General features: G+C 46.7%; 1 protein-coding gene across 1 annotated transcript; it reads left to right on the top strand.

Annotated features, from left to right (window-relative positions):
- On the top strand, positions 1 to 27,540 carry SLC26A10 (solute carrier family 26 member 10). Its single transcript, XM_033137770.1, has 18 exons — positions 1 to 357; positions 3,091 to 3,201; positions 7,152 to 7,312; positions 8,142 to 8,306; positions 10,030 to 10,182; positions 12,601 to 12,683; positions 12,886 to 13,033; positions 13,528 to 13,641; positions 14,962 to 15,039; positions 17,031 to 17,126; positions 18,298 to 18,404; positions 19,281 to 19,350; positions 21,346 to 21,516; positions 22,453 to 22,492; positions 23,240 to 23,319; positions 25,124 to 25,178; positions 26,394 to 26,500; positions 27,111 to 27,540. Exons 1-18 carry the CDS (start codon positions 90 to 92, stop codon positions 27,147 to 27,149), a joined length of 2,046 nt encoding a protein of 681 aa, XP_032993661.1. The 5' UTR covers positions 1 to 89; the 3' UTR covers positions 27,150 to 27,540.
- Positions 27,541 to 27,669: the final 129 nt, after the last annotated feature.

Raw genomic sequence — 27,669 nt, forward strand, 5'->3', positions numbered from 1 at the left:
TGCGATTGGCCAGAGAAGTCAAGCCCAGCCAGGGATAAAAGGTGACTGTGAGCATCCTGCCTGCCTGCTTGCCTGCAGCCCATGTCAACATGAGCAACCTGGCCTTGTACCGTGGCATCTACACTGAGGAGCGCTTCCAGCAGCTTTATGGGACGCCCCCAGAGCCAGAGGGCAGCCTGGCAGGGATGCTGAAGGGCAAGCTGGCCCATGGGTGCCGCTGCTCCAGGGCTGCAGCCTCGCACTTCCTCCGAAGCAGGCTTCCAATTGCAAGCTGGCTGCCCAAGTACCAGCCTAGAAAGTGGCTCCTGGGGGACGTGGTGGCAGGGCTAACCGTGGGCATTGTGCACATCCCACAAGGTGAGTTTGTGTGTGAGAGAGCATGTGTAGGGAACACGGCTGAACTGAATGTCAGTGGCGATCCTGGAAGAAATAGCACAGCAGCCAGAGGCGGAAGGGAAGCCTCTTCCTTTTGTTGCAGAACGTGCGGTGGTGGTGGGCATCCTTCCCTTCCAAAAGTATCCAAGGAGATGGGGCGGTGGTAGAAATGAGACGCTTTGGGAGGGGGCAAACCTGGGCACCACCATCCTTTCTCCTTTCTCTATCATCTCCCCTTCCCCATGAAAGTCTCCAAGGATTTCTGATCTTTACTGGTGTGGATCTTCCTCCTCCTCCTCTCAAGTCCTGCCTTAGCTCCCTAATTTCTTCTCCTCACCTGCAAGATCTTCAAAGATCCTTCACCCTGGAGGTTCTGCTTGCTGACTTGATGCCCCTGCCCTCTATGCAACTGTTAAGCGTTTCTGTTTCCCAAGCCATCCCTAAACCTTCCAGGGGATTCACTCTCGGTGCCCCATATGCTAGGGCTTTGGGTGCCTTCTCCCGTTCCTTTCCCCTATATTTTTGTCTGCTCCTTTGCACGCTCAGCACAAGAGTACTGACCTCTTATCCACTTCCTCAAGCCCTTTCCCCAGTTCACATACTTTTTAAAAAATCTGTGATCCAGCTTTGCATCTTCCTTGTTTGAACAACAAGTCTTTTGTTTTCCTTTTTGGTCTGGAATTTCTAAGGCTGCGCAGTCCTTTGCACACTTACCTGGGGAGTGAGCCCCATCCATTGGAGCTGGCTCTGAAGTAAACACGCAAGGGTGGGGGGGCTGGCAGCCTGTCTTGCTTCAGGAGCTGTTTCTCACTAATCTCTGAGGCTGTGGTTGTGTGGTGGAATGGGAGGGGGTGGGAGTCAACTCCTGGATGTCTTTCCGCCCTGGAGGCCCCAGGTTGGACTCATGCCCTGCCTGCCCTTGTTAAGGTGGCGCTTCCCTTTCCTCCAGCGGCAGCCCAGGCGTAAGCAGCTGGGCTTAATGGAGCATGCATCAAGGGGGTTCTGGTCAGGGCTGTTCCTCCCCCAGATTTTGACAGTGGAAAAGACAGTGGAAGGTAGAAAGCGCATTGGAGGGAATGATTTCAAAAATGTAGATTTGTTTGACAGCCTATTTTCTTACTGAGAGGTGGCATTTTCAAAATTCTGTTCCTTCTAAAAATTAATTCTGAGGGGTGGCTGTGTTTGTGTCCAGACCCTGACAACAAAACTTAAAGACTTGGCAGATTTTTTTATTTTTTTATTTATTAGATTTTTTTTTAATTAACTATTTAAATTCCAGATTTACATTTTCAAATGAATACATAAAAATTACATAAACGAACATAACTTAGATAAACAAAACATAAATCCTATATCACAATTACATTCCCTGCCCTTACCCCACCCTCCCTGATTTCCCTCCCCCCTTCCCCCTGTTACTTCTCAACCTTCCCATTACTGCATTAGTATCAATCTTTACAAAGAGGATTGGCATTTAAAAATGTTGACATATTACAATTTGGCATCTAAATATGAGGAGTTAAAAGGGATAAGTGAGATAGAGAGAGAGGAGAATTGGAAATCATTTAAAGAGTATATGAAATTGTATGTTGAGAAGGCCGACCTCTTGGCAGAATGTTAAAGACCCAAATAATTGACGTAAAGGAATACGATGGATACAAGAGACAAAAGAGCGTGTAGATATAGTAAATACTTGGCAGATTTATTGTACAGTAGTGCAAAGCTTTTGTGGATTGGAGCCCAGCTCATCAGAGAGATGACATGCTGACATGCTTGTCACTCATGCTGCTGACTGGGACAGTGAATCCTAGTGCATGAACCCTTCTGGACTGAGCACATGCTATTGAGCATTCATCCTGATTTGTTTGCAAGGGGGGTCAGGTGATGTTGTGTCATAGCAAGTGTTATCCCACACTTTCCACTTGTTCCTTATTGCAAAAAAAGTCTGTTCCTTTGGGAGAGTGGGCTTGTTGCACAAAATTTCCTAATCAAGTGTAATTGTGCAGCCTGAGTGGCATTCCCTCCAGAATTCCTAATTTCAGAAATGCGCTAGCGGCAGTGTGAGATATGGGATGTTTCTGGACTGGATTTTCGGGTGGGATACAATCACATGCTGGCAAATTCAGGTTGCACAAGTATAGTTGATTGGTGAGAAAATACACTGGAAACAAATCAGAATGGATGCTGATGTCATCTAATCTCCTGCAGACAAATCAGGATAAAAGCTCAGCAAACAGACAACCTGAAAGTGCCCACGGTGCATTCCCATATCCTTCCTGCAAAATATTGACAGTCTGGAGGTGCTCTGAGAGGGAGGGTTGGGTTTACATGTTGGTGAGGCAGACACACTTCACATGTGCTCAAAGAGAGGCGGACTCTGGGTTCCATCAAAGGCCTGACCCGTTCAAGGATACTGTCCCACTAATTCAGGGGCAGATCCTGCATTACTTGAATGGCATCCGTGTGGCTACTAGCTTCTCCGCTCCAGTAAGGAGCGGAGGAGCAGGAGCATACGGCACGATCACTTCTCACTGTCAGTTCTAGTGGCTCTTAGGCACCAGTGACATTGTCAGTCCTTCGGCAGGGGAAGCAGGGCCTACCAGTTACAGGTTGTGCTTCCGAAAGTTAACAACTCTTGTCCCAGCCGCTTGTTTACACTTGGCCTCCCAGCCGGCGGGGATTTTGTGTAGCTCATTCTGTTTGTTCTTCCTGCAGGAATGGCCTTTGCTCTGCTCACCTCGGTAGCACCAGTCTATGGGCTCTACACTTCATTCTTCCCTGCCCTGCTGTACATGCTCTTTGGTACGGGGCGCCATGTGTCCACAGGTAAGTGTGTTGCATGACTGAGTCAGGATGCAGTCGCCATAGATGGGCACCTGGGCACTGCTCTTGGGATCCATGACTTAATGTCCTCTGTGCAGATTAATAATAATGTTGTTGTTGTTCAGTCGTTCAGTCGTGTCCGACTCTTCGTGACCCCATGGACCAGAGCACGCCAGGCACGCCTATCCTTCACTGCCTCCCGCAGTTTGGCCAAACTCATGTTAGTAGCTTCGAGAACACTGTCCAACCATCTCATCCTCTGTCGTCCCCTTCTCCTTGTGCCCTCCATCTTTCCCAACATCAGGGTCTTTTCTAGGGAGTCTTCTCTTCTCATGAGGTGGCCAAAGTACTGGAGCCTCAACTTCAGGATCTGTCCTAATAATAATAATAATAATAATAATAATAATAATAATAATACCTTTACTGTATTGTCATTGTACAACCTGCGTGCAATGAAATTAAACGAGCCCCCCCACAAACACTCAATCTCTTATCGAACAACACACCACCACGCAAGTCAATTTCGGTATGTTATTTTCCGTTCAACAGCCTAACAGCCCACAGATAGAAGCTATTTTTTAGCCCGTTGGTACGGCGGATTATACTTCTATATCTCCTGCCCGAGGGTAGAAGATTAAAGAGGTGATGGCCGGGGTGTGAATCATCCCTGAGAATTTTTCTCGCTCTCCTGAGGCAACGATCCCTTGCGATGTCGTCTAGTGGACTCAAGGGACAGCCCATGATATCATGTGCTGTGTTCACCACCCTCTGTAGAGACTTTCTGTCTGTGGCCGTCAAGCCAGCGTACCATACTGTGATACAATATGAAAGGACACTTTCTATTGTGGACCGGTAAAAGGAGTTCATCAATTGTTTAACATTATTCTTTCGCAAGACCCTGAGGAAATGGAGTCTCTGTCGGGCCTTTCTGACCACCTGAGTTATGTTGATTTTCCAAGCGAGGTCCTCACTAAGGTAAACTCCCAGGAATTTAAAGGAGGAGACTCTCTCCACACAGCTCCCCCCCCATATACAATGGGGCAGGTTCCTCTCTCTTCCTCCGAAAATCCAACACCATCTCCTTTGTCTTACTAATATTTAGGTCCAAGTTGTTCTTTAAGCACCATATAGATACTTTTTGAACCTCCCCCCTGTACGCTGTTTATCTATTATTATTGTGATTTATTTATATAATTGATGAGCCCTGACCCTATGAACTATCTTGAAGTGATTTCACAATACAGTAAAAAAAATTTTTTAAAATATATTCATACATTAAAAAGTTAAAGCAATTGCACATATAAAAACAAATTGAAAGCTAGTTCAGATAACAATTGAGATAAAGCCTTGTTGAAAGAGGAAAGGCAGATACAGAAAAGGCAACCAAGATGGCGGTTGTATCTGCACCAGTATAATACTACTGATACTAATACTATGAATAATGGATTATATCCAATGTTAGTCATACTCAGAGTAGACCCATTCAAATTAATGGACACGGCTAAATTAGGCCCATTCATTCCAATGGGTCTGCTCTGAGTAGAACTTTGCTGAATACAATTAAATGTGCTTCAGATCTGGCACCTTTTTAAAGAAGTGGCTAAGCCAAATAAGGAAAGGAAGAAGGCTAAGGACAGGATAACTTGAGGAAATAATTTCTGCCCTGTCTGATTTCTCTCTCTGTGTATGAAAATGTGTATGTGTGCGCTATTATATATTACACACATAAGAAACCCATACATGCTGGTTTCCAAGATCCTGTTACACAATGCATTGGTTGGCCAGGCCTGCTTCACACAATGAAGAGAGACCCAGGCCTGCTTCTAAATTCAAATTCAAATTCAAATTTATTGCGGCTATAAGCCCATAAAAACATAAAATATATGACATAAAGTTACAGCAAACCATAGACCCTGGAGTCATAGGGAAACAAACCACAGCACAAATACAAGTTTTAAAATTGCAACTAGGGAGCAGAAAACAAAAGTATTAGTGGTCGTGTAGTTGGCCACAGCGCCTTTTTTGAGATATGACAGAGTTTAGAAACCTTGCCACCTGCAAGGTTGTATAGGAGTCGTTGTCTTGCAGGAGTGAGGCAAGGTGTGACTCAGCTGGTGCACCTGTAAGTTTCTGAGTTATTGGTCTTAGTAATTTTGCCCGAGCCTCACTATGCAGGGATAGTTGCCAAGACTGGGGTTGCCAAGACAGGTCTAGGCCCACCAGCAGGGGCGTCTTACCCATAGACATTAGTGGCGTGGGGTGCCGGGTGCCAGATTTTGGAGGGCGCCATAGGCTGAGTGTCTGAAAAGGAGAGACAGGGCGTGCTCCCTTCCCCTTCCCTTCTCTGGGGCAGCCCGCTCCTCTCCTCTCAGCCACCCATTGGAGCATGCTGCATCCGGCTCAGGAAAACCCCTTCACGTCCCCTCCTGCCAGGGCTGCCTGGGTGCCTGATGGGCGTGATCGGGGACTGGCGCGGGGCGCCCCTCTCTGGCTGCGTCGCTGCCTGCACGCCTCCCTGTGGAGTCTGCGAGTAGAGCAGGGAAGCGCTCTGTGCCATCCCGGCGCCAAGCAAGGATGCCACAGCCGGCAAGCCACCTGATCTGCTTGCTGGCCCTCCTGTGGCGCAGACTTCCCTGGGCAGGGGCAGGTAAGGGGCACCGGGCGCTTAGAGGGAGGCTTCGTGGGAGGCCATCTGAGCTGAGATCCGGGCGCCTCTTACGTGCAGCGCTGAGCACTCATCGGACCACGCAATGTAAACGAGCCGGACTGAAGTCCCCCCTCCCCTTAAAAAAGGTTGACAACTCTGGGAAACGGAGGGGGGGGGAGGCTTAAGACGGCCCTGCCCACCAGGGTGACATCCCTGAATGCAACATTTTACTGTCTCCGCTCCGGTATAAGTGAATGGTCACTATTCACTTATTGCAAATGAAAATAATGTGCAGCCTTTGGAAATATTGTGGTAGTGAGGACAAGACTTCACCCTTGATTCTTGGATCAGTCCTCTCACACGTCAATCCTATAGGGTAGCTTTCACCAACTTGCCCTCCAGATATTCAATTCCTTTTCATCACACATGCACACACTTCCAGGCTACCTGTTAAGATAGTGGCTGCATTGCTTGTTCATAATAGTGGTAGTACATTTAAATTGGGCACACTTATAAATATGAATTTATAAATAATGAATTTCAAATGTTCCAGATAGATATATTCCGGAACATTTGAAATGCAAGAATGCCCCTAAACCTGTGTTTGTTCTTAAAGCTCACATACTGATGCGTTGGACTGAAAATTGAGTTTGACTCTACTGTACTAGCTTGCCACATTGGTGGGGGGGGGGGGAAGAGAGAGATATATCCTTCCACTGCCATAAAGCTCACTGTGTGGTCTTTGTCATTGTTTGTCAGCCTATTCTGTTCCACCCATCCAAGACCTGTAGGATGGAGTAGGCTGCAAATGGAGATTTTTATCAGCTTTCTGAATGTAGAGAGAGATCCAGTGTATTGTTCAGGCGGAAAGTAGGAATGGGTGGCACTGCTGCCACCAAGATCATGAATGAATGTCACAATGCCATGTAACCGAGGTCACTATTTTTGGGTGGGATTCAGTTACATACTGGCAGTTATAACTGATTTGGAAGTACAGGTATTTGTGCAACAAACTTGCTTCCACAAAAGAGCAGGTAATGGGAAATGCACTGCGATAACACTTGCTTTGATGCAATGGCATCTAACTGCCCCGTGAACAAATCAGAATGAATCCTCACTAAATAGCCAATGTTGTCCAGCCTTCCTGCAAACAAATCAGGACACCTGGAAGCACCCCCAGTATACTGTTTAGGGGAAAATAGGAATGGGTGGTACTGAGTGTCATGGTGTCATTGTCGCCCAGGATGGGACATGCAGAGATTTCATTCGTTCCTCCCTTCCTTCTCCCCTTTCCTGCTCTCCAAAGGCACCTTTGCTGTGGTCAGCCTGATGACGGGCTCCGTGGTGGAGCGTTTGGTTCCTGAGCCCCTGCAGTCCAATGGCACCATCCCTGCAGAAGCAGCTTTGCTGGAGGCGCAGCGCATTGGTGTGGCGGCCGCTATGGCCTTCCTAGTGGGGCTGCTCATGGTGAGTCAAAGGGAGATGCTGGAGCAAAAGGGCTCCTATGGGAAGGCTGAGCACATCACAGATGGGGGCTTGAGCCAGAGCCTTGGAACAGAGCTGTGGCTGTCGTCCTGGGAGGATTCTTGGGCTGCCCTTGGCTAATAAGAAGGGCTGATAAACTAGGGGTTTATGAGCACGGAGGCTTCAGTCTTAGCTATAGAATCATAGAATTGTAGAGTTGGAAGGGACCACAAGGGTCATCTAGTCCAAACCCCTGCAATGCAGGAATCTTTTGCCCAACGTGGGGCTCAAACCTATGACCTTGAGATCAAGAGTCTCATGCTATCCTGACTGAGCTATCCCAGCTCTCTTGGCTAATAGCTATTCTTATATCTCTCCTCCAGCAAGCTCACTTGACCCCCCCCCAAAAAAAACCCTTTAAAATCCTTTAAAAAAACCCCAGTATTTGTCTAATCCCTTTGAAGAGCCATCTGTTCCAAAGTCCATCACCACCTCTTGTGGCAATGAATTCCATGCTAATTGTTTATTGTGCTGAGAACAATTTTCTTTTGTCTGTGTTGTGCTCCTGATGGCACCATGTTATATGGCCTCTGGAAAGCTTACTTGGCAGCTCCTCTGGCTTTTGAGATTTCAGTAGGCCTCGCTCATACATTTTCTGGCATCCTTCCACAATGATAAGGACTAGAAACTTGCTTTCTTAAAAGAATGAAAGCTGAGGAGGCTCGCTTCTGCACCCAGTGCCACAATCTGTTTTTCCCCCCCCCTGCCTGTGGAATCTCAGCAGACACACAATCCATGCAGCTACTGCTGACATCTTCCCCTTTCCCCCCAGACAGGGATGTTTACGCTTCACCTGGGCTTCCTTTCCACCTACCTCTCGGAGCCTGTCGTCAAGGCCTTTACCTGTGGTGCTGCTTTGCACGTGGTGGTGTCTCAGCTCCAGAGCCTCCTGGGCTTGCCACTACCACGTCCCGCTGGCTGCTTCGCCATCTTCAAGGTATGTGGACCCGCATTCAGGAGGTGGGGGTGAATGCAGACATCTCTGCTTACGAAGCTACCAGAAATGTAAATGCAGAAGGAGAACGCCTTTCTCATTCCTAGACACCTGCTCCTGGGTGCAATCCATAAGATATTTTGTTCCTCTGAGCTAATATGAGCGCCCTTGTTTTCTCCACTGCTTCTCTTTCACTCCATGGTGCTTTCAGCAGTTTGAGTGGGGCAAAGGGGACGCTGACCCACCAACCTCAGCCTGGCTTCAGCCAGCCCCTCACTTACCTGCCTTCTTGCAACCATTCTAGAGTGTGCCGCTGGCTGCCAGTTTAGTTCCAGTGCTGCCCTTGCGGAGGGAGGAGAAGACTGGGGACAAAACTAGAATTAGTCGGCTTATGGTTGGCCACTGTGAGGACAGAATGCTGGACTAGATGGACAGTTGGTCTCATGAGGCGAGGTGAGGTGACCACTTCAGGCAGCAGAATCCACAGGGCCAGCAGATCCCGATATAGATATTTATTCCCCCCTTTTTCTTTTTTTAATTTAATATTTTTATTAAAGATTTTCTTGATTTACAAAGGTAGTGCAATGTCTCTCTCATATTTTTCCATATAACATTTTTACAAATCAGTTTTTGTTGTTGAGACATTAGGAAGAAAATGTGGGAATGTTTAGGAGTGTGGATGAGTATATATTATTTTATATATATCATCCCAGCTTGTGTGAGCAAGCTCCAAACTTAACAGAGTTACATCCCCTTCTAAAACACAGCGGAAAATGGTTGCATAGGCTTGCTAAAGCCTCTATAAGAAATATATATTCCTGGTATATTCCCCTTCTTCCCTCTTAAAAGCAAAGACACAACACAGTACTGATTATAAGATATAAAAGAGTTTACTTACAGTCATCCATGAGTTACAGTACAGGTTCAAAGAGGCATATAAGCTTAGATAAATATATTTACATGTGGTGAAGCTGATTTCATAGGGGAACAGGCTTCACCTCTGCTTCTCTCAGCTGCAAGCTGAGAGAGAGCATCCTGCTTGTTCAAAAGACGAGGCAAAATGGAGAGTGATCTTTGGGATCTTGTTCCCAGGTAAGACCACACCTACTTCTGGTTCCTGTAACTCAGTCCAGGTAAACAGGACGTTAAGCCTGGAGGACTGAGTTACCTTCATGTCCACTCTAGCAGTGTTGGGTTTGGCTGCTCTGTGTTTACATCCCACAGAAAAGAGATGGGTGGGATGGGGGAATAGGTGGGGTGGGGTGACGATGTTTCTTTTTCACTTGATATGGGTAGGGTTTGGTGTCAGCGTTGTTTGTGTAGGTTCTCTATTCCCCCCTTTTTTCTGACGTAGATCTTCCCTCACCCCTTCTTCCCTGGTGGGGAGACAGACATTGTTTCGTGGTTCACCTGAGGGGCCAAAATATCTTGGGCCGGCCCTGAATTTGACCTACATTCTTATGGCTTTTTCACTGGCTCTGGCTCCACCTGCTGTTGGTCTTCCTGCCACTGGCCCTGCCAATTCCAGTGCACACCAGCCACCCCTGGGCAGCTTTGTGGCAGATCTAGTTTGCTGAAACAGGCTGCCGATAGAAGGTTCCAATAAGCATAGCTGCTCCCTCCTCCCAGGCTTCTAAAAGCATTCCAGTCCACCCCTCGGACGGAAGACCTGGCTGCCCTTTGTGAATGCCACGCCAGATGTCCGTGTTTCTGCATTTCCCCCTAGACACTGGCATCTGTTGCGGAAGCCTTGCCCTTAACCAACACGGCGGAACTGCTCATCTCAGGCTTCTGCTTGGCTGTGTTGGTGCCCATCAAAGAGATCAACAACCGCTACCGGAGCCGGCTGTGGGTCCCCATCCCGGGAGAGATCATCATGGTACGTTTGAAGTCTTAGTCAAGGCTGTCTTTTGTCATACAGACAGCTGGTGACTCCCTGCGAAGGAAAGTCACATTTTAACACTTACAAAGAATGTAAATTCAGCTAATTTGCTCGTACTTCCTCTGTATGTTTCTTCTTCCAAGTCTGAGGCCATCAAAAGATTTGGATGGGTGGGTAGAGCAGGGATGAAGCGTGGTGAAGAATGAAGTGAAGATGAGGCAAGGAAAGGCATGGATGCTGGAGATAGGTGGCGGGGGGGGGCGGGGAGATATAATTGAGGCGGGGGGGCGGGAGCTGAGCAGGGCACTGGGGATGAAGGGCTAAATTAGATCTGTCATTAAATGCATATTTTAATTCAACATGCACATTAAAAAAAATACAAACAGCAGTCAGTGGAAGAGGTGATTGATAATTATTCAGATTATAGCCGGTGAAGAGGGGGAGTTCAAACCTTTCATTCTATGCTGTGGTGCTGAAGAAAATACTTCTTCATAGTGATTATATGCTCTGGGAGAAAATTTCCCATTTCCATCAGGATCACAGCAGAAGAGGAAAGGCTTAAATGGACCTTCCCACTTGCTGCAATCCATGGTAATTATCCCCACCCCAGCTGTAGATATTTAAATTCAAGCAAACAAAACAAAATACCGTATTTTTTGCTCCATAAGACGCACTTTTTTCCTCCTAAAAAGTAAGCGGAAATACCTGTGCGTCTTATGGAGCAAATGTTGGTCCCTGAAGCTAAATTGCCCAGGGGCCAAAAGCAGATTGTGCTTTTTATTTTACAAAGAGAAAAGGGGGTGTTGAAAGGACCCCGCTCAGCAGCTGATCAGCAAGAGATCGGGAGAGAGATAAGAGTCCCTGGCTCCCTTTCAGCCCCGCCCTCTTGCCCAGGCCTCCATTGTTGAATGTGCTGCAGAGGGAGGTTGTTTGTTTCCCCAGCGACATGTGACTGGCTGATTAGATTATCTGTCTGGAAACTGTAGAAAAGGCTCCCTTTCCTTTAGAAGCTGCAGAAATGTGAGTTGAACCCCATAAAAACGGGGCTTTTCCTCTTTGCTTTTCTCCCTTTGCAAAAGGAGCGTTGCTTTTCCCCCTTTGCAAAAAAAGCTGCAAAACTTTTAGCTGATCCTCAAAAAAACCCAGGGCTTTTCCCTTTGCAAAAAAGCTGCAAAACTTTTAGCTGATCCTCAAAAAAACCAGGGCTTTTCCCTTTGCAAAAAAGCTGCAAAACTTTTAGCTGATCCTCAAAAAAACCAGGGCTTTTCCCTTTGCAAAAAAGCTGCAAAATGTTTAGCTGATCCTCAAAAAAACAGGGTTTTTAGAGGAGGAAAACCAGAAAAATATTTTTTCCCTTGTTTCCTCCTCTAAAAATGAGGTGCGCCCTATGGAGCGAAAAATACAGTAGGTAGGAAGGTGCTCTTTAGCATCCTGTTTAGTTTTGCCCTAATTCTGTTGGCCCTTGGAGTGACTGTTCAGAATCATTTTTATACTTTTCGTGGTCATTGCCAGTGTATTCAAAAGCTTCTTTCACAGCCCCGAGGGCTAAAAACTTTGGTTTTTAATTGACAGAGGAGATTTTCACAATGCACCATTTTGTTGGACAATAGTTGTCTTGCAATAAATAAAGAACAACGCAGAGTCAAAACACCGAGTCAAAAGATTCACAGTAAATGCAAAAAAAAAAACTTTACTGAGGCAAACAAACAGACTTCATTACAAGCACTGTGCAAGCAAAAGTGAAAGAGAGCAAAATAAGAGAGAGAGAGAGAGAGAGAGAGAGAGAGAGAGAGAGAGAGAGAGAGAGAGCAGCACGCTGAGCACAGGTATTTATCTCTCCTGGCTCAGCGTGACCTTTACGTAGTCAAAACAATATCTGCATAAGAAGTGAACCTGCTAGAATTTTCCAGCACTTTCCTGCTTCTGCTCTTAAAGACATTAGTCACCACGACACATTCTGATATTAAATACCATGTTACTTGCTTGTGCAACACATTGAGTTACAAAATATGCGAAACCTGGGCCAATGTAGTTCAGTCAGATAGCTAAAAAGGAATTTCAGCATACATGTTCCAAACTGGCCTGGCCTTCTGTTTTCTTACTTGTACCAGGATAATAATCCCATGACTAGTCCTGCCCCGCTTGGTATGGAAAATCACCCCTTGCTAATTCACTCAGGCCTTAATTCTTGCGATATTTGGAGACTTTTGACAAAGGTGAGATGTCCTCACAGTGAAGTATATCTAAATACCGGTACTTGAGGACACACTTTGTGGAGATTTAATATTTGGAGCACCTAGCGGGACAGCGGCTATAGCAGAAGCTATCAAAGGCAAATGAGGAGGTTCTTTTTAAAAGTCACACAGCTTACAGGCCTTTGGACTGACGCTGGGTCTGTTTGCCATTTTTTGGCAGGTACTGCTGGCTACTGGGATCTGCTTTGCTTCCTCCCTAAACACCCACTATAAGGTGCAGGTCGTTGGACACCTCCCAGCAGGGTAAGACCCCCCTTTTTCTCTCTCTCTCTATCCTCCCCGTTCTCTATGCTGGCTGAGGGTCAAGTCACCGGCTGCCCTGTTGGCATGGCAACAGAAGTGCGGCTTCCAGACTCGGCCTGACCCTGGTTGTTGGGGAAGGGCAGGGAATGGTCTCTGTCCCCGGGGCACACGGTGACTCCCATTCCCCCATTCTTTCATGCAGGTTCCCACAGCCCCAGCTCCCAGCCCTGCATCTGCTGCCCCAAGTGCTGGGTGACACGGTGGCCGTCACTTTTGTGGCCTACGCCATCTCGGTGTCATTGGCCATGATCTACGCTGAGAAGCACCACTATGTCATTGACCCCAACCAGGTGTGTGTCCAGCCTGGAGAGCTTAGGGTCCCCTCAGGGTGGGGAGGCAGAACCTGGACACATTCTGTCATGGATACTGTTCCCTTTGCTTGCCAAGCCGCTAGGCTCCCTAGTGCCTCTTATTGCGTGGAAACAGAGTGCTGGGTTAGATGGGCCTTTGGGTCTGATCCGGAAGGGGCCTTCTTGTGTTCCTGTGACCCTCCAGCTTAAAAATTGTCTTTCTTTGTAGTGGAGACTTAGCTTGAGAGTTCTTCATTTCTTGCTTGAGGCCAGGGATAAGGAACCTCTGGTCTTCCAGATGTTGCTGAACTACAGCACCTATCATCCCAGACCACTGAATGTGCTGACTGGGACTGATAGGAGTTGGAGTCCCAACAACATTTGGGGAGCCACTGGTTCCCCATCCCAGCTCTGGATACACCAGCCCACCCCTTGCTTCAAGTTCAGCCAGCTAAGACCCTGCTCTTACTTTGCCTTTCTCTGCCCTCTGACAGGAACTACTGGCTCATGGCCTCTCAAACCTGGTCTCCTCCCTGTTCACCTGTTTCCCCAGTTCAGCCACGCTGGCTACAACCAACATCTTGGAAAGTGCTGGTGGACGCACACAGGTATGTTTTGGGAGCGCTTTGGAGAGAGGTGGAGAACCTGCGCTTCTCTGGATGTTGTCTGGACTCCAGCTCCCATCGTCTCTGACCATTGGCCATGCTGGTTAGGGCGGACGGAAGTTCAGCAACATCTAGAGGGTCACAGGCTCCCCATCCTTGGGCTACAAATGGCCTTTCTTACCACCATGCTGCTGCATTTACATTTGTTGCCTGGAAATGGCAGGGAGCAAAGGGCTGGCTGCTCTAGAAAGAAAAGTGGTAGGCAAGACTGTTTCCAACAACAGTAGGAAGGAGAGGGTTTGCCCAGTTGCTGGTTCCAAAGCCACAGTGGTCCATTGGGATGAAAGCACCCAACATTTTTTTTCCTGATAGGGCTCCTTTGCCTTTTATAACTACATAGCAAGCAGATATGGATTTGCCTGCTGTTAAATGAGACTTTTCCAGAATAAATAATAACATACGCTCCAACATTTCTCCGATGAAAATAGGGACGTCCTATTCAATGATGATGATGATGAAGAAGAAGACAACTACTTTATTATTTATACCCCACCAATCTGACTGGGCAACTTCCAACATATATAAAAACATAATAAAACATTGATTTGTTTTTTTAAAAAAACTTCCTTATACAGAGCTGCCTTCAGATGTCTTCTAAAGGTTTTATAGTTTCTTATCTCCTTGGCTCGGGGATTGCATAACTCCACACCCTCCAACATTTCTCCGATGAAAACAGGGACATCCTAAGGGAAAGCAGAACATTCTGGGATCAAATCAGAAACCAGGACGTCTTCTGCAAATCCAGGACTGTCCCTGGAAAATAGGGACACTTGGAGGGTCTGTAATAATTAACAAATGTATTTTGTGAGCTGGAGGTTTAAACTAGGATAAAGTGTGCATTAAAATGCATACATTAGTGAAAATGGTGTAGGAAATGCAATATATAAAGGGAAATTGTGTTGCAAAATTGTGTGTATTAGGCAAAATTGCATACAAAGTCATGTCAGAAGAAATCATATGAAAATTTTAGTGAATTTTCATGAGGACATTTTAAAAAAATGCAAACATATGTGGAAATGTAAATGGGGAATTCCTATTCATTATACTTGTGTATCCAAGGCTGACCTGGGTAGCTGGGGGTCCACTCTTTAGAGTGCTCAACATTATGGGGAATACAGGTGTTTATTTGGTGCCACTGGTGTTTTCTGCCTTACTGGTGTTGTGCTATACTAAGGCAGAACAATGTCCCTTGGTTGCCAGTGGACTTCAATGTCCCTTCTGTTATCTTGGCCGTGACTAACCAGCCTTCTTCCTTGCCCACAGCTCTCTGGCCTCTTCACCAGTGCTGTTGTGCTGGTGGTCTTGCTATGGATTGGACCTCTCTTCTACTACTTACCCAAGGTAATCATGTGTGTTGGGGGGAGAATAGGGGGTTATTCAAAGGGTAGCTCGTTATGCTCAGCCAGTCCTGATACAAAATTAAATCACGTGCTCTAAGCATCATTGATGTATCTTGGTAACATATTTTACACAAATTTTCGGTCCCCTGGGCATCTTCATTTACTTGCTGTTAGCACAAAGGCTTGACTCACATGCCATATATTATAAGCACATCTCCCTTCAAAGAATCCTGGGGACTGTACTTAAAGGGTGCTAGGAATTGTAGTTCTGTGAGAGGCAAACTACATTTCCCAGCTGTATTCTTTTGTTTGGTGTTCGGAGGAGACATGCTTTAAATGTACGGTGTGTGCAGTCATACACTCTTGCTACACATTTTGTTTCCCTGCCAGCTGTTCAGCCTGGAATTTACCTCCTTTGGTTTTTATAGAGAATCTGGTGGCTGTAAGTCATTGTTGCCAACCCATTTCTTCCCACTGATCTCTGCAAAATGGTAATGCACACTTGCAGCACCAGCCTGTGCAATGTGGACTAACAGCATGCTATGGAAGCTGTTCAACAGCTATTTGGCCTGTAATGAGAAGCTTCTTCCCTGCAGCTTCTGCCTCCTGTTCAGTGTGACTGTGGAATTACTAATGAATTGCTCCTTAATTGTTTTATCAGTTCTTGGTGAGCTAGCACTAAAAAGGTAAAGAGACGTGGGTGGCGCTGTGGGGGACGCAGGTGGCACTGTGGGTTAAACCACTGTGCCTAGGGCTTGCCGATCAGGTCGGCAGTTCGAATCCCCGCAACGGGGTGAGCTCCCGTTGTTCAGTCCCAGCTCCTGCCCACCTAGCAGTTCGAAAGCACATCAAAGTGCAAGTAGATAAATAGGTACCACTCCAGCGGGAAGGTAAACGGCGTTTCCGTGCGCTGCTCTGGTTCACCAGAAGTGGCTTTGTCATGCTGGCCACATGACCCGGAAGCTGTACGCCGGCTCCCTTGGCCAGTAAAGCGAGATGAGCACCGCAACCCCAGAGTCGGACATGACGGGACCTAATGGTCGGGGGTCCCTTGACCTTTTAAAGGGACCAGACCCCTGTCCACTATTTCACAATAAAAACGTAAGGAAACATAATATAGGAAACTGGTAATTAAAGCTCCCTCCCCACCCCCAGCAAAGGGAACAGGAATTGGGGGTTTATTTTTAAACAGTCAAATGTTATGTAAATGTCATTAATTACCGTATATACCCGAGTATAAGCCGACCCGAATATAAACCGAGGCACCTAATTTTCCTACAAAAACCTGGGAAAGCTTATTGACTCAAGTATAAGCCGGTTCACCTTTGCCGCTGTGGAGGAGGAGGAGGAGGAACGAGCAGCCCGAAAGCAACCCTTTGGGCTGCTCCTTCCTCTTCTTCCTTTGCCAAGTTTGCATTTATGCGAGCAGTTCAGGAATGGAACAAGCTGCCTAGGGAGAGTAAAGAACCGCCGTTCTTGTACACTTCTTAAGGAATGGTTGACTGGGGAGAGCGGGTGGCGGCACGAGCGGAGAGAAAGGGCTTCTTTCTCGCCACCCCCACCACCCGCCTCACTCGAGTATAAGCCGAGGGCAGCTTTTTCAGCACAAAAAATGTGCTGAAAATCTAGGCTTATACTCAAGTATATATGGTAAATTATTATATATACTGAAGGCCCAATTAAGGAGGTGAGCAGTGCTGCATCCCTGCTGAACAGCAAGCAGGCCCAGGGTAGAAGGAGAAAGTTTCTAATTAAAGTTGTAAGGGGGCTGTACTGAATGGGGCTTACTTCTGCATAAACATTATCAGAGGATCTTGGCCATGGGAATTACCCGTTGCTGGATAATGCTGTGCGGAACCACCATTTTAATTCTGTTTTGAACTGATCACATAAAAACAGTGCCTCAGTGGTGTTCAAGAGCCGTGGTATGGAAGTGGGACAGTATGTTAAAGAGACCCCTCATTTCACGCCTCTTTTCTCTCTCATGTCTAGGCTGTCCTGGCCTGCATCAATGTCACCAGCCTTCGGCAGATGTTTCTGCAGTTCCAGGACCTTCCCGAGCTGTGGAGGATCAGCCCCATTGACTTTGTAAGCCACGGCAGCATCTGAGAATGGACCAGTTTCTAATCTAGCAGTTGGAAATTAAGAACTGAATATGTTCCTTCCCTATCAAAAATGTTTACATTGCTACCAGGCTTTTGCAATTGGAACGGATAGGTCCACAGTTTTCAGAAATGGCCTGTAGTAGGGAAGAAGAATCTTTCCTTCTCCCCCACCCATATTTTGTTGAACTACAACTCCCATCATCCCTGACCATTGGTCATACAGACTGGGGCTGATGGGAGTTGGAGTCCAGCAACATCTGGAGGGCCACAGGTTAGTCACCCCTGTCATATTGGCGGAGCCTGTGGTCCTCATCATGCCAAACAGCCATGGCACTGGGGAGCTTAATCTGAAGGCCATACGAGCCAGTCCATTACCTCTCACAGTGAATTGGTGTGATACTGCCTTGTGAAAGGGTCCAGTCCTTAGCCATTGTAGCTCCAGTTTTCTGAGAGGTCCTCCTGGCCTACTGTAATAGATCCTTGCATTAGGCCAGTTTCCACCCGGACTTCACCATGCCTGCAAGAATGTGCTTATGTGAATCCGACCTGAGTCAGCAGAGGGCAAGAGGGAAGGCTGAGCCAGTGAAGGACTGAACTGCAGGACAAAATAAAAAATAAAAAAAATCCTTCCAGTAGCACCTTAGAGACCAACTAAGTTTGTTCTTGGTATGAGCTTCCGTGTGCATGCACACTTCTTCAGATACACTGAAATAGAAGTCACCAGACCCTTATATATAGTGAGAGAGTGAGGAGGGGTATTACTCAGAAGGGTGGTGGGAATGGGTGATTGGCTGATGGGTGTGGAAAACCTGTTGATGACTGTTAACGACTGCAATTAGTCCTAAAGGAAAAAGCAAGGGGTGAGATGACCAAAGATAGCTTTATCTTTAAATAAACAGAACTGAACTGACAGCCATCTGTCAGGAATGCTTTGATGGTGTTTCCTGCTTGGCAGGCGGTTGGACCGGATGGCCCTTGTGGTCTCTTCCAACTCTATGATTCTATGAACTGCAGGAGTTCCACGCTAAGTGTCAAAGCTGGTAGTCAAAGTTGAGCAGTGCTGGTTGGGCCTCGGATCTGTAACCTCAGGTGCTAAGCTGCTCTCCTCTCAGGATTCCTTGTGATTCTATCCCACCCTTTCTCATCCATTGCAGACACTGTGGGTGGTCACGTGGCTTTCCGTGGTTGTGCTCAACGTGGACCTTGGCTTGGCGGTGGGGGTTGTGTTCTCCATGATGACTGTTGTTTGCCGCACACAGAGGTATTTGCTTGCCTGCCCTCTTCCTCTGCTTTCTCCTCTTGCCGAATGTTAGATCAGGCCCAGCTGCTAGGATTAGGTGCCCATAGTTGGGATTGTGGGGAGCCTGCAAAGCGATAAGATTAGGGTGAGGAGCTTCTTTCTGTTGAGGGCCGCATTGCTAGTGGTGGGCAAGGTAGAGACCTAACTAGGCAGAGTCTGCAGCACTGAAAGATTTCATACCATTCCTGCCCCCCTCACTTGCTACCCCATCTCGCCCTCTCCACATCTGTCTGCTGGGGGCCACGTGGAATTAAAGATGGGGAAGGGCTATGGCTCAGTGATAGGGCATCTTCTTTGCATTGAGATAGTTCCAGAGCCTCAGCATCTCCAGGTAGGACAGAGAAAGACTTCCTATCTGACACCCTGGAGAGCTTCTGCAAGCCAATGTAGGCCAGGATGAGGAGCCTGCGATCCGCCAGATGTTGCTGAACTACAACTCCCACCATCCCTTGCCACCTGCAGCTGATAGGACCTGCAGTTCATCCACATCTGAAGTGCCTGAGATCCATAGTGTAGACCCATAGTGTAGACCCAACTGAGCTAGTGTTGTGCCTCCCAGAAACTGGAGCAGTACTAGCACGGAGGGGGAACTGCAGTGTGGGCTTCTGCCACATTTGTCTGAGGCTCCTCACATTACCCTGGTGGCGCACGAATGAGCTGTGTCACAGCAGCTCCCATGCAGCAAAGGTCCCACGAGAAGGAGCCTGCGCTGAGGGCTGAGAGGGAGCCTATGGTTCCCTACAACCTTCCGCCTCCAATCATGTTTGGTGTGTTTTGGGGGAATTGTGTCCAGATAATTGCCCATTTGCCCTTCATGTCGCTTTGTCATTCTTACAGGGCTGAGTGCTCAGTTCTGGGCAGGGCAGGGGACACAGAGATCTACAAGCCCGTCAAATACAACAGCAAGGTAAGAGTCGTGAGGGTCAAGAGGGAGGAAACAAACATAGGGACGCACGCCACGTGCATGGCTGAAATTGCAGCCCCAAAGCACCCACTGCAGGGAGCATGAATCTCAGCATTAAGATTGGTGGGGCTCCTCCAGTGTAAGGAGGAAACGCATAGAAAACACAGGAAACTCACCCACAAGTAGGAAACTCATAGAAAACACAGGAAAACTTTCTCTAAGACGCTACATCTTCTCAAGAATCAAAGAAATAGAAACCATATATATTTTATACACTTCTCTCATAAAAAAACAAGCTGAGGAAGGCATCTATGCCGAAACGGGGCCCTGTCCTGGTCTCCCTGGTCTCCAGTTGTCTCATTATACATCTGACACGCATCGTAGAAGCCCTTGCATCAATTTCTAAAAGACTTTCAAGAGAATTTTCAATGTGAAACTATTTTTTCATTTAAGACTGTAATTCTTAACAGGATTAACACTATATTTGTATTTACTTATGAGTAAACGCATCTTTTTGGTTGAAACTTCTGGCCAGAGTTCTTAATTATATTTCAGGGAGCATGAATGTCAGCATTAAGATTGGTGGGGCTCCTCCTTGTGTAAGGGTGCCCAATCCACACTAGCTGAACACACACATGCTAATCTCTTGATAGGCTATTTATAGCACAGGTGGGGGCACCTGTGACCCTCCAGAGGCAGCAGAACTACAACTCCTCTTATCCCTGACCATAGGCCATGCTGGGCTGATGGGAGCTGAAGTCCAGCAATATCAGAAGGCTTCCCACCCATGCTTTTGAAGAATCAGAACCCACAGGCGGGTGTGAAGTGAGGACTCATCCCACTGCTTCCCCCCAGGAAAATCTGATTACTGTTAAATCAAAACAAACGTCACTCAATTTATTCTGCAGACTGAATTCAGCAGTAAACAGCAGATTTTCCTGGGGAAAGTGATGGGACAAATGAAAGCTCCGGACAAGTGGGAAACCTCTTGGACCCATGGTTTCTAGGCAGAAGTGCTTGCGAGTTCTGAGTTTTCAGTGTTCTAGAATGGAAATTAGCCACACTGCAGAAGATGGCAATTATCCCAGGATGATGTGGAAGGTAGCAAATGTGAGCAGGTGCTCCTTGGAGAGGGAGCAAGCCTCACTGTACTCAAGGGGGCCTGCTTTTGAGGTGACATGTGTAGGGACGTGGCGACAACTTGGGCTGTCATTCAAACCCCACCACCTGTGTGTAAGCCCCATTGAATTCAGTAGGACTTACTTCTGAGTAGGTGGGGTTAGGTCCGATTACAACCATTTGTGCCCCCACTTTTCACCCTTTTCAGGAAACAAATCCTTCTGAGGATTAAACAATATTAAAATACATTTTAAAAACCCACTATAAACATCACCAACATATAAAAAGCCACCAGGATCCGTCCCACAACTAGTGTTCAAATGAATGGCCCTGTGGCAAGGTAGTCCTGCTGTAGCAGCCCCTGGTATCTTCTTTCCCTGGTTCCCTTTTTCTACTGGAATCCTTCCCAGAGTTTGTGGTCGATCGATCGCTCGGGGTGGGGGTGGGGGTGGGGGTCACTGGAGCAGGCAAGGTGACACCAAAATTCAGCACACACACACACACACACACACACACCACCTCTTGCCTTCCATTCTACATCAGGCCTGGTGAGATGGGCATGGCTTGGGCAGAGTCCATGGAGGCTCCGTGCCCTAAATTTGCCTCTTCTGTTGCTTGTCTGGATGGAGGTATGCATATCCATGTGGGTGTACAAATTTCTGCTGTTTGCCTTACATTGCCTTTGTCCACAAAGGAAGGCAGCCCTTGGGCTGAAAGAGGATCATCGCCTCTGCTTCAGCCAAAAATTTGAAAGATGATGGGGTTTGTTTATTCATTTTAGGATGGGGTTAATTTTTATTAACTTGGCCACCCTAGCCAGGCACATGTACTGATGATGCATCTGTACCCCATTTATTTCCCCCCACCCCTGCTTCTTAGTGCTTTGAGATCCCAGGTGTGAAGATTATAAGCTACCAGGCTCCAATCTACTATGGGAACCGCAGCTTCTTTCGCGACACTCTGAGCCAACTTGTGGGACTCAACCAAGACTGGGAGAAGGACGAGGACCAAGCTCCAGGCACCGAGCTCAAGATGGACATCAGCACCGTGGTAATGTGGCAACCCAGGGTGGGAGGGGGGGGCAGAAAAAGGTGGAGGGAAGTAGAGTGGAAAATTGGGGGTGGAATTCAGAATTAGCCAAGAATTAGTGCCTAAGCTTGTTTGCATTTTCCAATTTCCTTTTGTGTGGAGACTGGTCAACTGTGAGCCTGAGGGCAGGATCGTCTTCTCACTGATATTCATAAGCCATTCTGGGAACGCTTTCCCAGCTACAGAGCAGGATAAAAATATTAGTCACAAATAACAGAATCATGTTAACACAATTCTTGCTAGTCAGAGTGGGAGCCAATGGAGTTGGCCTCCATCCGTTTTAGGAGATAATGGAGGAGTGTGCCTTTGGGGGAGAACTCAGACCATTGTAAGGCTGCAGCACTTGCTGTGGCTGTAGAGACTGATACAGGATAAACATGTTTTGCTGCAGCTGGGGCAGATGAAGGCGTCCATTTATGTTGCTGCAAATGCACCATGGCGTTTCTTCTCTTTGCACTTCTCTCAGCAGTCATTCCTCCTCTGGTCAATGCTATATCTACATGACCTGTCTCCAGGCACTGCAAGGGATTCCCACAGGATGGGGTCATCTGCAAGGGATTCCCACAGGATGGGGTTGATGTCGCCAGCCTTCATGCCACGTTTGCAGACATCTTTGTAACGCAGAGTTGGCCGCCAACAGGCCTAGAGCCTGAAGCCAGAGCACATCCGTGGAAGACAATTCTGTACTAGATACAGACCATTTGATTCAGTAGAAACAAAGAACTAAGCAAGGCCTATTGAGCTAGGACCAAACTAGGTTTTGCTATAAAGCAGAGGTTTAAAAATTAATGTAAATTAAATGAACAAACCCAAGGCTGGAGATTTTTTTTCACTTTGTCTGGAGTTTAAATTCTTCTCACCTAAGTGGAGATTAACTGCTGTTGTTTTTCTTCCTAGGAGAGCAATGTCTCTGTCCTGGACAAAAAGCCTGTCTCAGGTAAGCAGAGCCTTCCAGTTCCTGGTAAATCTTGCTTAGTCAACATGCACTTTGAACTCTGCCAAGTGGAAAGCTGCTTAACTGCCCCTTTCCTGTATTCTGCTGAGGATACTGAATGAGTGTGTGTGTGTGAAAGAGACTTCCTATGGAAGGACTGAGTTCCATTCACTTCTGGTACTCAGAACAAGTTCCTGGTCTCTCTCTCTCTCTCTCTCTCTCTCTGTGTGTGTGTGTGTGTGTGTGTGTGTTGCTGTGTCTTGGTGTTCTTGTAAAAATCAAATTACTTATTGTAAGCCTTCGATCTTCCCACCTTTGAGCAAAATGCTGGGTGTCACGTTTAGCTACACTAGGCTGGCGTGACAGGAGTTGATAGGCAGGTTCTCTTCTGTGAACATAGAAAGATGCGTTACACTGAGTCAGACCACTGGCCCATCTGGTTCAGTATTGTCCACACTGACTGTCAGCTGCTCTCCAAGGTATCAGATAGTAGTTTCTTTTCAGCCCGATCTGGAGATGCCAGAGGACTGAACATGTTGGGCTGGGTTGAAGAAAACAGTTGTGATCGGGCAGCTGGAACAGTTTCCCATATGGAAAATGAGATTTATGTCTCCCCCTGTGAAAACTGGTTGGAGATGGGAATGCTTCTGAGCATGTGCAGAGCGGCACATGGCAAATTGTCATTGATGCTGCTGGGCTCAGGCTGTTGGATTCATTGCAGATTGTGGTCTGTCTACTTTGCTCTTCCAGGCGTGTCAGTACAGGCTGTCATTCTTGACTGCAGTGGAGTGTCCTTTGTGGACTCAGCTGGAGCCCGTCTCCTTATTCAGGTACAAAAGGACACATATGTATGCGTACAAGTAATGAGGTGGCGCACTTGCCTTCAAAAAGTATGGGTGCTGAGACTATCTGGAAGCAAAGCTCCCAGTCCAGATTTATTTATTTCACCTGTATTCTGCTGTTCCTCCAAAGAGCTCAAGGCCTAACCTGACTGGATGTTAAATGGATTCTTTGGCATTTAATGTGCAGGGTGTTTTATTGTTGTTTGAAATGCAAACAGCATCCACCCAGGTAGTGGGTGGTGGTGGAGCTGTTATAATGTGGGCTAAACAGGGAGGAAGGGTGAAAATAACCTTCCTGGCAATCCCTTGTAGTTGCATTAGGAGGAAATTATTCCATTAGTGCAAAGTCCAGTTTGACTCAGAGTAAGTTTCATCTGGCTCTCATGTGACTTCCCACTTTAGAAAAATTCAGTAAATGGACTGCTGCCTGAGCATGGGTGTAGTCAGGATTTATGTTGGAGGGTATAGAACCAAGATATCCGTGATGCAATTGATCAGTTAGTTAAGTATTTCTATTTATTTACTTGATCAGCTGCACCTACCTGGCTACGTCCATCCTCATTCCTTGTACAGAAGTCAACCAGGCTGATAGTTCAAACTTACTGCAACATTGATGATGGAATACCATATTTTTCGCTCCACAGGGCGCACCTCGTTTTTATAGGAGGAAACAAGAAAAAAAAATTCTGGTTTTCCTCCTCTAAAAGCCCTGTTTTTTTAGGATCAGCTAAAAGTTTTGCAGCTTTTTTGCAAAGGGAAAACCAAGCCCTGTTTTTTTTTAGGATCAGCTAAAAGTTTTGCAGTTTTTTTTGCAAAGGGGGAAAAGCAAAGAGGAAAAGCTCTGTTTTTATGGGGTTCAACTCACATTTCTGCAGCTTCTAAAGGAAAGGGAGCCTTTTCTACAGTTTCCAGACAGATAATCTAATCAGCCAGTCACATGTCCTGGGGAAACAAACAACTTCCCTCTGCAGCACATTCAACAAAGGAGGGAGGGGCTGAAAGGGAGCCGGGACTCTTATCTCTCTCCCAATCTCTTGCTGATCAGCTGCTGAGCAGGGTCCTTTCAACACCCCCTTTTCTCTTTGTAAAATAAAAAAGCATGATCCTCTTTTGGCCCCTGGGCAATTCAGCTCCAGGGACCACCATTCACTCCATAAGACGCACAGATATTTCCCCTTTTTAGGAGGAAAAAGGTGTGTCTTATGGAGCGAAAAATACGGTAATATCCTCTACTCTGTCCAAGGGTAACAGGCTAGCTTAGGCAGCACAAGTTGGGTAAAAAGGCACATCCAGCTCTGTCAACCAACATGTTGCCACCACTCTTTGCCTGTCAGTATTTTCTGCCCGAGGCAGCTGCCTCACTCTGCCTAATAGTAGGGCTGGCTCTGATCTGATCAATTTGTCAGCCAATGTTGCTGGCACTGCAGTTTTTGGTCGGTTCAAACACAACCCTTGTTTTGGATCTTTAAACTTACAGGCAGGTGAACAAACTGTGAGCAGTGATGTCCCTAAGGATCTGTACTGAGTCCAGTTATTATTTATGTAAATTACCAATGAACAATTTGGAGACAAGATTTTTCCATAATGGAATCAAAAACAGTAGCACGGACATGATAGATCCCAAAATGGATTACAGCAATAGTTCCTCTGCCCCCCCCCAGTTGTGCAAATATCAGCAGCAAATTAGAAGATCACAGCATAGCACCAGGGACCTAGCTGTAATCACCGAGGCAGCTTGTGGTTAAAAGGCAATGTTTGCAATTCTCTAGTAATGGCTTCCTGTGCCTTGCAGGTGTGTGTAGAATGCCAAAAGGCAGGCATGCAGATACATTTGGCTTCCTGTAATGGTAAGTGAAATTAAAGTTGCCGTCAGAGCTCTTTCTTCCCCCATTGATTTCCCACTGATTGTTTTTAAAGTGAAGTTGCACGTATATAAAGAAAGAATGTGTGCTATATTGTGTTCTGATGTATCTTAATATTGCATGGTTGTTACAATATAGAAAGATTAAAATCAATATATTTAAAAGGCGGCTTGCCCCAATGCACACATTACCCAGAAGCAAGTCTGGGTTTGCCACCAGCTGTGCACTCAAGCAGGGAGCAGCCGATTGCAACCCCTGGAGAGTATTCTGAGATGCTCATCCAGTGTGCTTTCTGTTTTCTGCATGAGTCCTTCCTCTGTTTCTTTCTCGATCAGCCACTTCAGCCTGCGTGACTGAGGGCCAAACTAAAGGAGGCAACAGAGATTTGTGATTGGGTCTTCCGTTTTTGTTTCTCTACATTTTTGTAAAAAGCAGCAATGGGGGTACCCAATTCACATCAAAAACACAGCATGGTGGTAGTGCTCCCTATGGGAGCAAATGACATTTGGGGGGGGGTTGTTGGGGGGAAAGTGCAGGGGAAATGGCCACGCCTGGCGCTGTAATTCTGCTCTGAATAGCTATGGGAAGGGACGAGCTTTTACAGAAATATAAAGAAATGGGAAATCTATCCACAGCTCTGTCATCATCCTGACATAGGCCACATCCATACCATGCATTTACAGCACATTGCTTCCCTCAAGGAATTTTGTGCCCTGTGGTTTACCCTTCAGAGCTGCAATTCATAGAATCGTAGAGTTGGAAGGGACCGTGGGGATCAGCTCCTCCAACCCTCTGCAATGTAGGGACATGCAGCTGTCCTATACAGGGATTGAATGTGCAACCTTTACATTATCAGCACCTCACTCTGACCAACTGAGTTGTCCATTCCTAGCACAATAACAAATCACCATTGCCAGAATAATTTAGGGGAAGCCACAGTTTAAAGGTTTGGTGTGGATGTGGCCATAGTTAGGCTGTAAGACCCAAAGATCACAAGTGCATGTTCACCTCTTGACTTGCCACTGAATATGTGAACTGACTCAGTTGAGGAAGCCTTACATACAAAATGATAGGCAAATCCTGTTTGCAGTGGTTTTGAGGGGTGGTGTCTTCCTCACACATGCAGGTCACCCCTCGAGGAGCACGCGCCTGTAGAATCAGACCTCACCCATATCCATTTATTTCCTCCTTTCCATTTAGCCGGCGTTTTACAGACCTTGAGGTCCTGTGGCCTTCTCCATCATCTTCCCCCACAGCAGATTTTTGTCACTGTTCACGATGCGGCTTCCTCCCTTCAGCAGACTATGGTAAGAGGCTGAGGGTGCAGACAGACACTAGGTGAGCCTTTGCTCTTGCTGATTGCAATCCTGGCCCCCTCTGGAACCAGCTTTGCAGCCCTGGGGAGGACAGGGTCTTACTGGGAAATAGCTGAGTTTTCCGCAACAGCAATTGTGGGGTCATGGCTGCACCCATTGCGACTGAAAGTATAAACTCTTATCATTGACAAAACAAAATAAAAAATAAAATAAATCCTTCCAGTAGCACCTTAGAGACCAACTAAATTTGTTTTTGGTATGAGCTTCCGTGTGCATGCACACTTCTTCAGATAAAACAAAATAAAATAAAAATATCCTTCCAGTAGCACCTTAGAGACCAACTAAGTTTGTTCTTGGTATGAGCTTTCGTGTGCATGCACAGGAAGGATAAGAACAGCCTCTATTAAGTCTGCTGCTCACTGCACAATACCATTAATACAGCATGTTTAAGGTGTGCAAGGCACTTGACATACATTATCCCAATCCTTCCTGCAGCCTTCATGCACGTATATTGCAGATAGGGGGCTAAGGCAGAGAGACAAGTGAGCGAGGAGGCCTGGGAGAGCTTCGTGCAGAATTCTTCTCTTTTTTTCCTGCTCAGGAAAGTATGGAGCTGAAGGACCCAACCATCTGGGTATAACTGCCTCTGTGTCAAATCAATCCATGCGTACCAGGACAAGGACTAGCTGAGATCACAGAAATGCTAGAGGCAGCTGGCTGCCTCGGAAACCAACAAGGCCCTGTCTGCTATAACGGAGGGCTGTCCTATCAGGAATGGACAGAGAGAGAGAAGAGAAAGGAGGCAGCAGGACAAGACAGAAGCTCCTTTTTTGCCAAGTTGTGGTCTGTATTCATCTACCACACTAAAGGAGGGTTTGATTTGCACTCAATCCTATTCAATCTCCATCTCTCCTGGGCCCTTGTCAAAAAGTTTCGATACACCAGCAACCAGAGATATATATATTTTTTGTTGAAAAAACCAACACAAAAAAACCTTTATTCCCTTTCCCAAATTGTTTCCTTTATACAGGGGGGAAAGTTTGAAATAATCACAGGTAAAGTCATTGCCAACAGGAAAGGGACAGTAAGCTTGTAATATGAAAGGAAAGGAGCAGGCTCAGAACAGCAGGTGGCATCCAGCTGTGTTTTACTCAAGAGTA

Source organism: Lacerta agilis, chromosome 2 (genome assembly GCF_009819535.1).
Source record: "Lacerta agilis isolate rLacAgi1 chromosome 2, rLacAgi1.pri, whole genome shotgun sequence".
NCBI classification, from domain to species: Eukaryota; Metazoa; Chordata; class Lepidosauria; order Squamata; family Lacertidae; genus Lacerta; species Lacerta agilis.

Coding starts and splice junctions, on each gene's coding strand:
- SLC26A10 (XM_033137770.1), top strand. CDS start 90: ATGAGCAACCTGGCCTTGTACCGTGGCATCTACACTGAGGAGCGCTTC. Junction 19,351..21,345: donor CCGTCAAATACAACAGCAAG/GTAAGAGTCGTG, acceptor CCTGCTTCTTAG/TGCTTTGAGATCCCAGGTGT. Junction 22,493..23,239: donor GGACAAAAAGCCTGTCTCAG/GTAAGCAGAGCC, acceptor TTGCTCTTCCAG/GCGTGTCAGTACAGGCTGTC.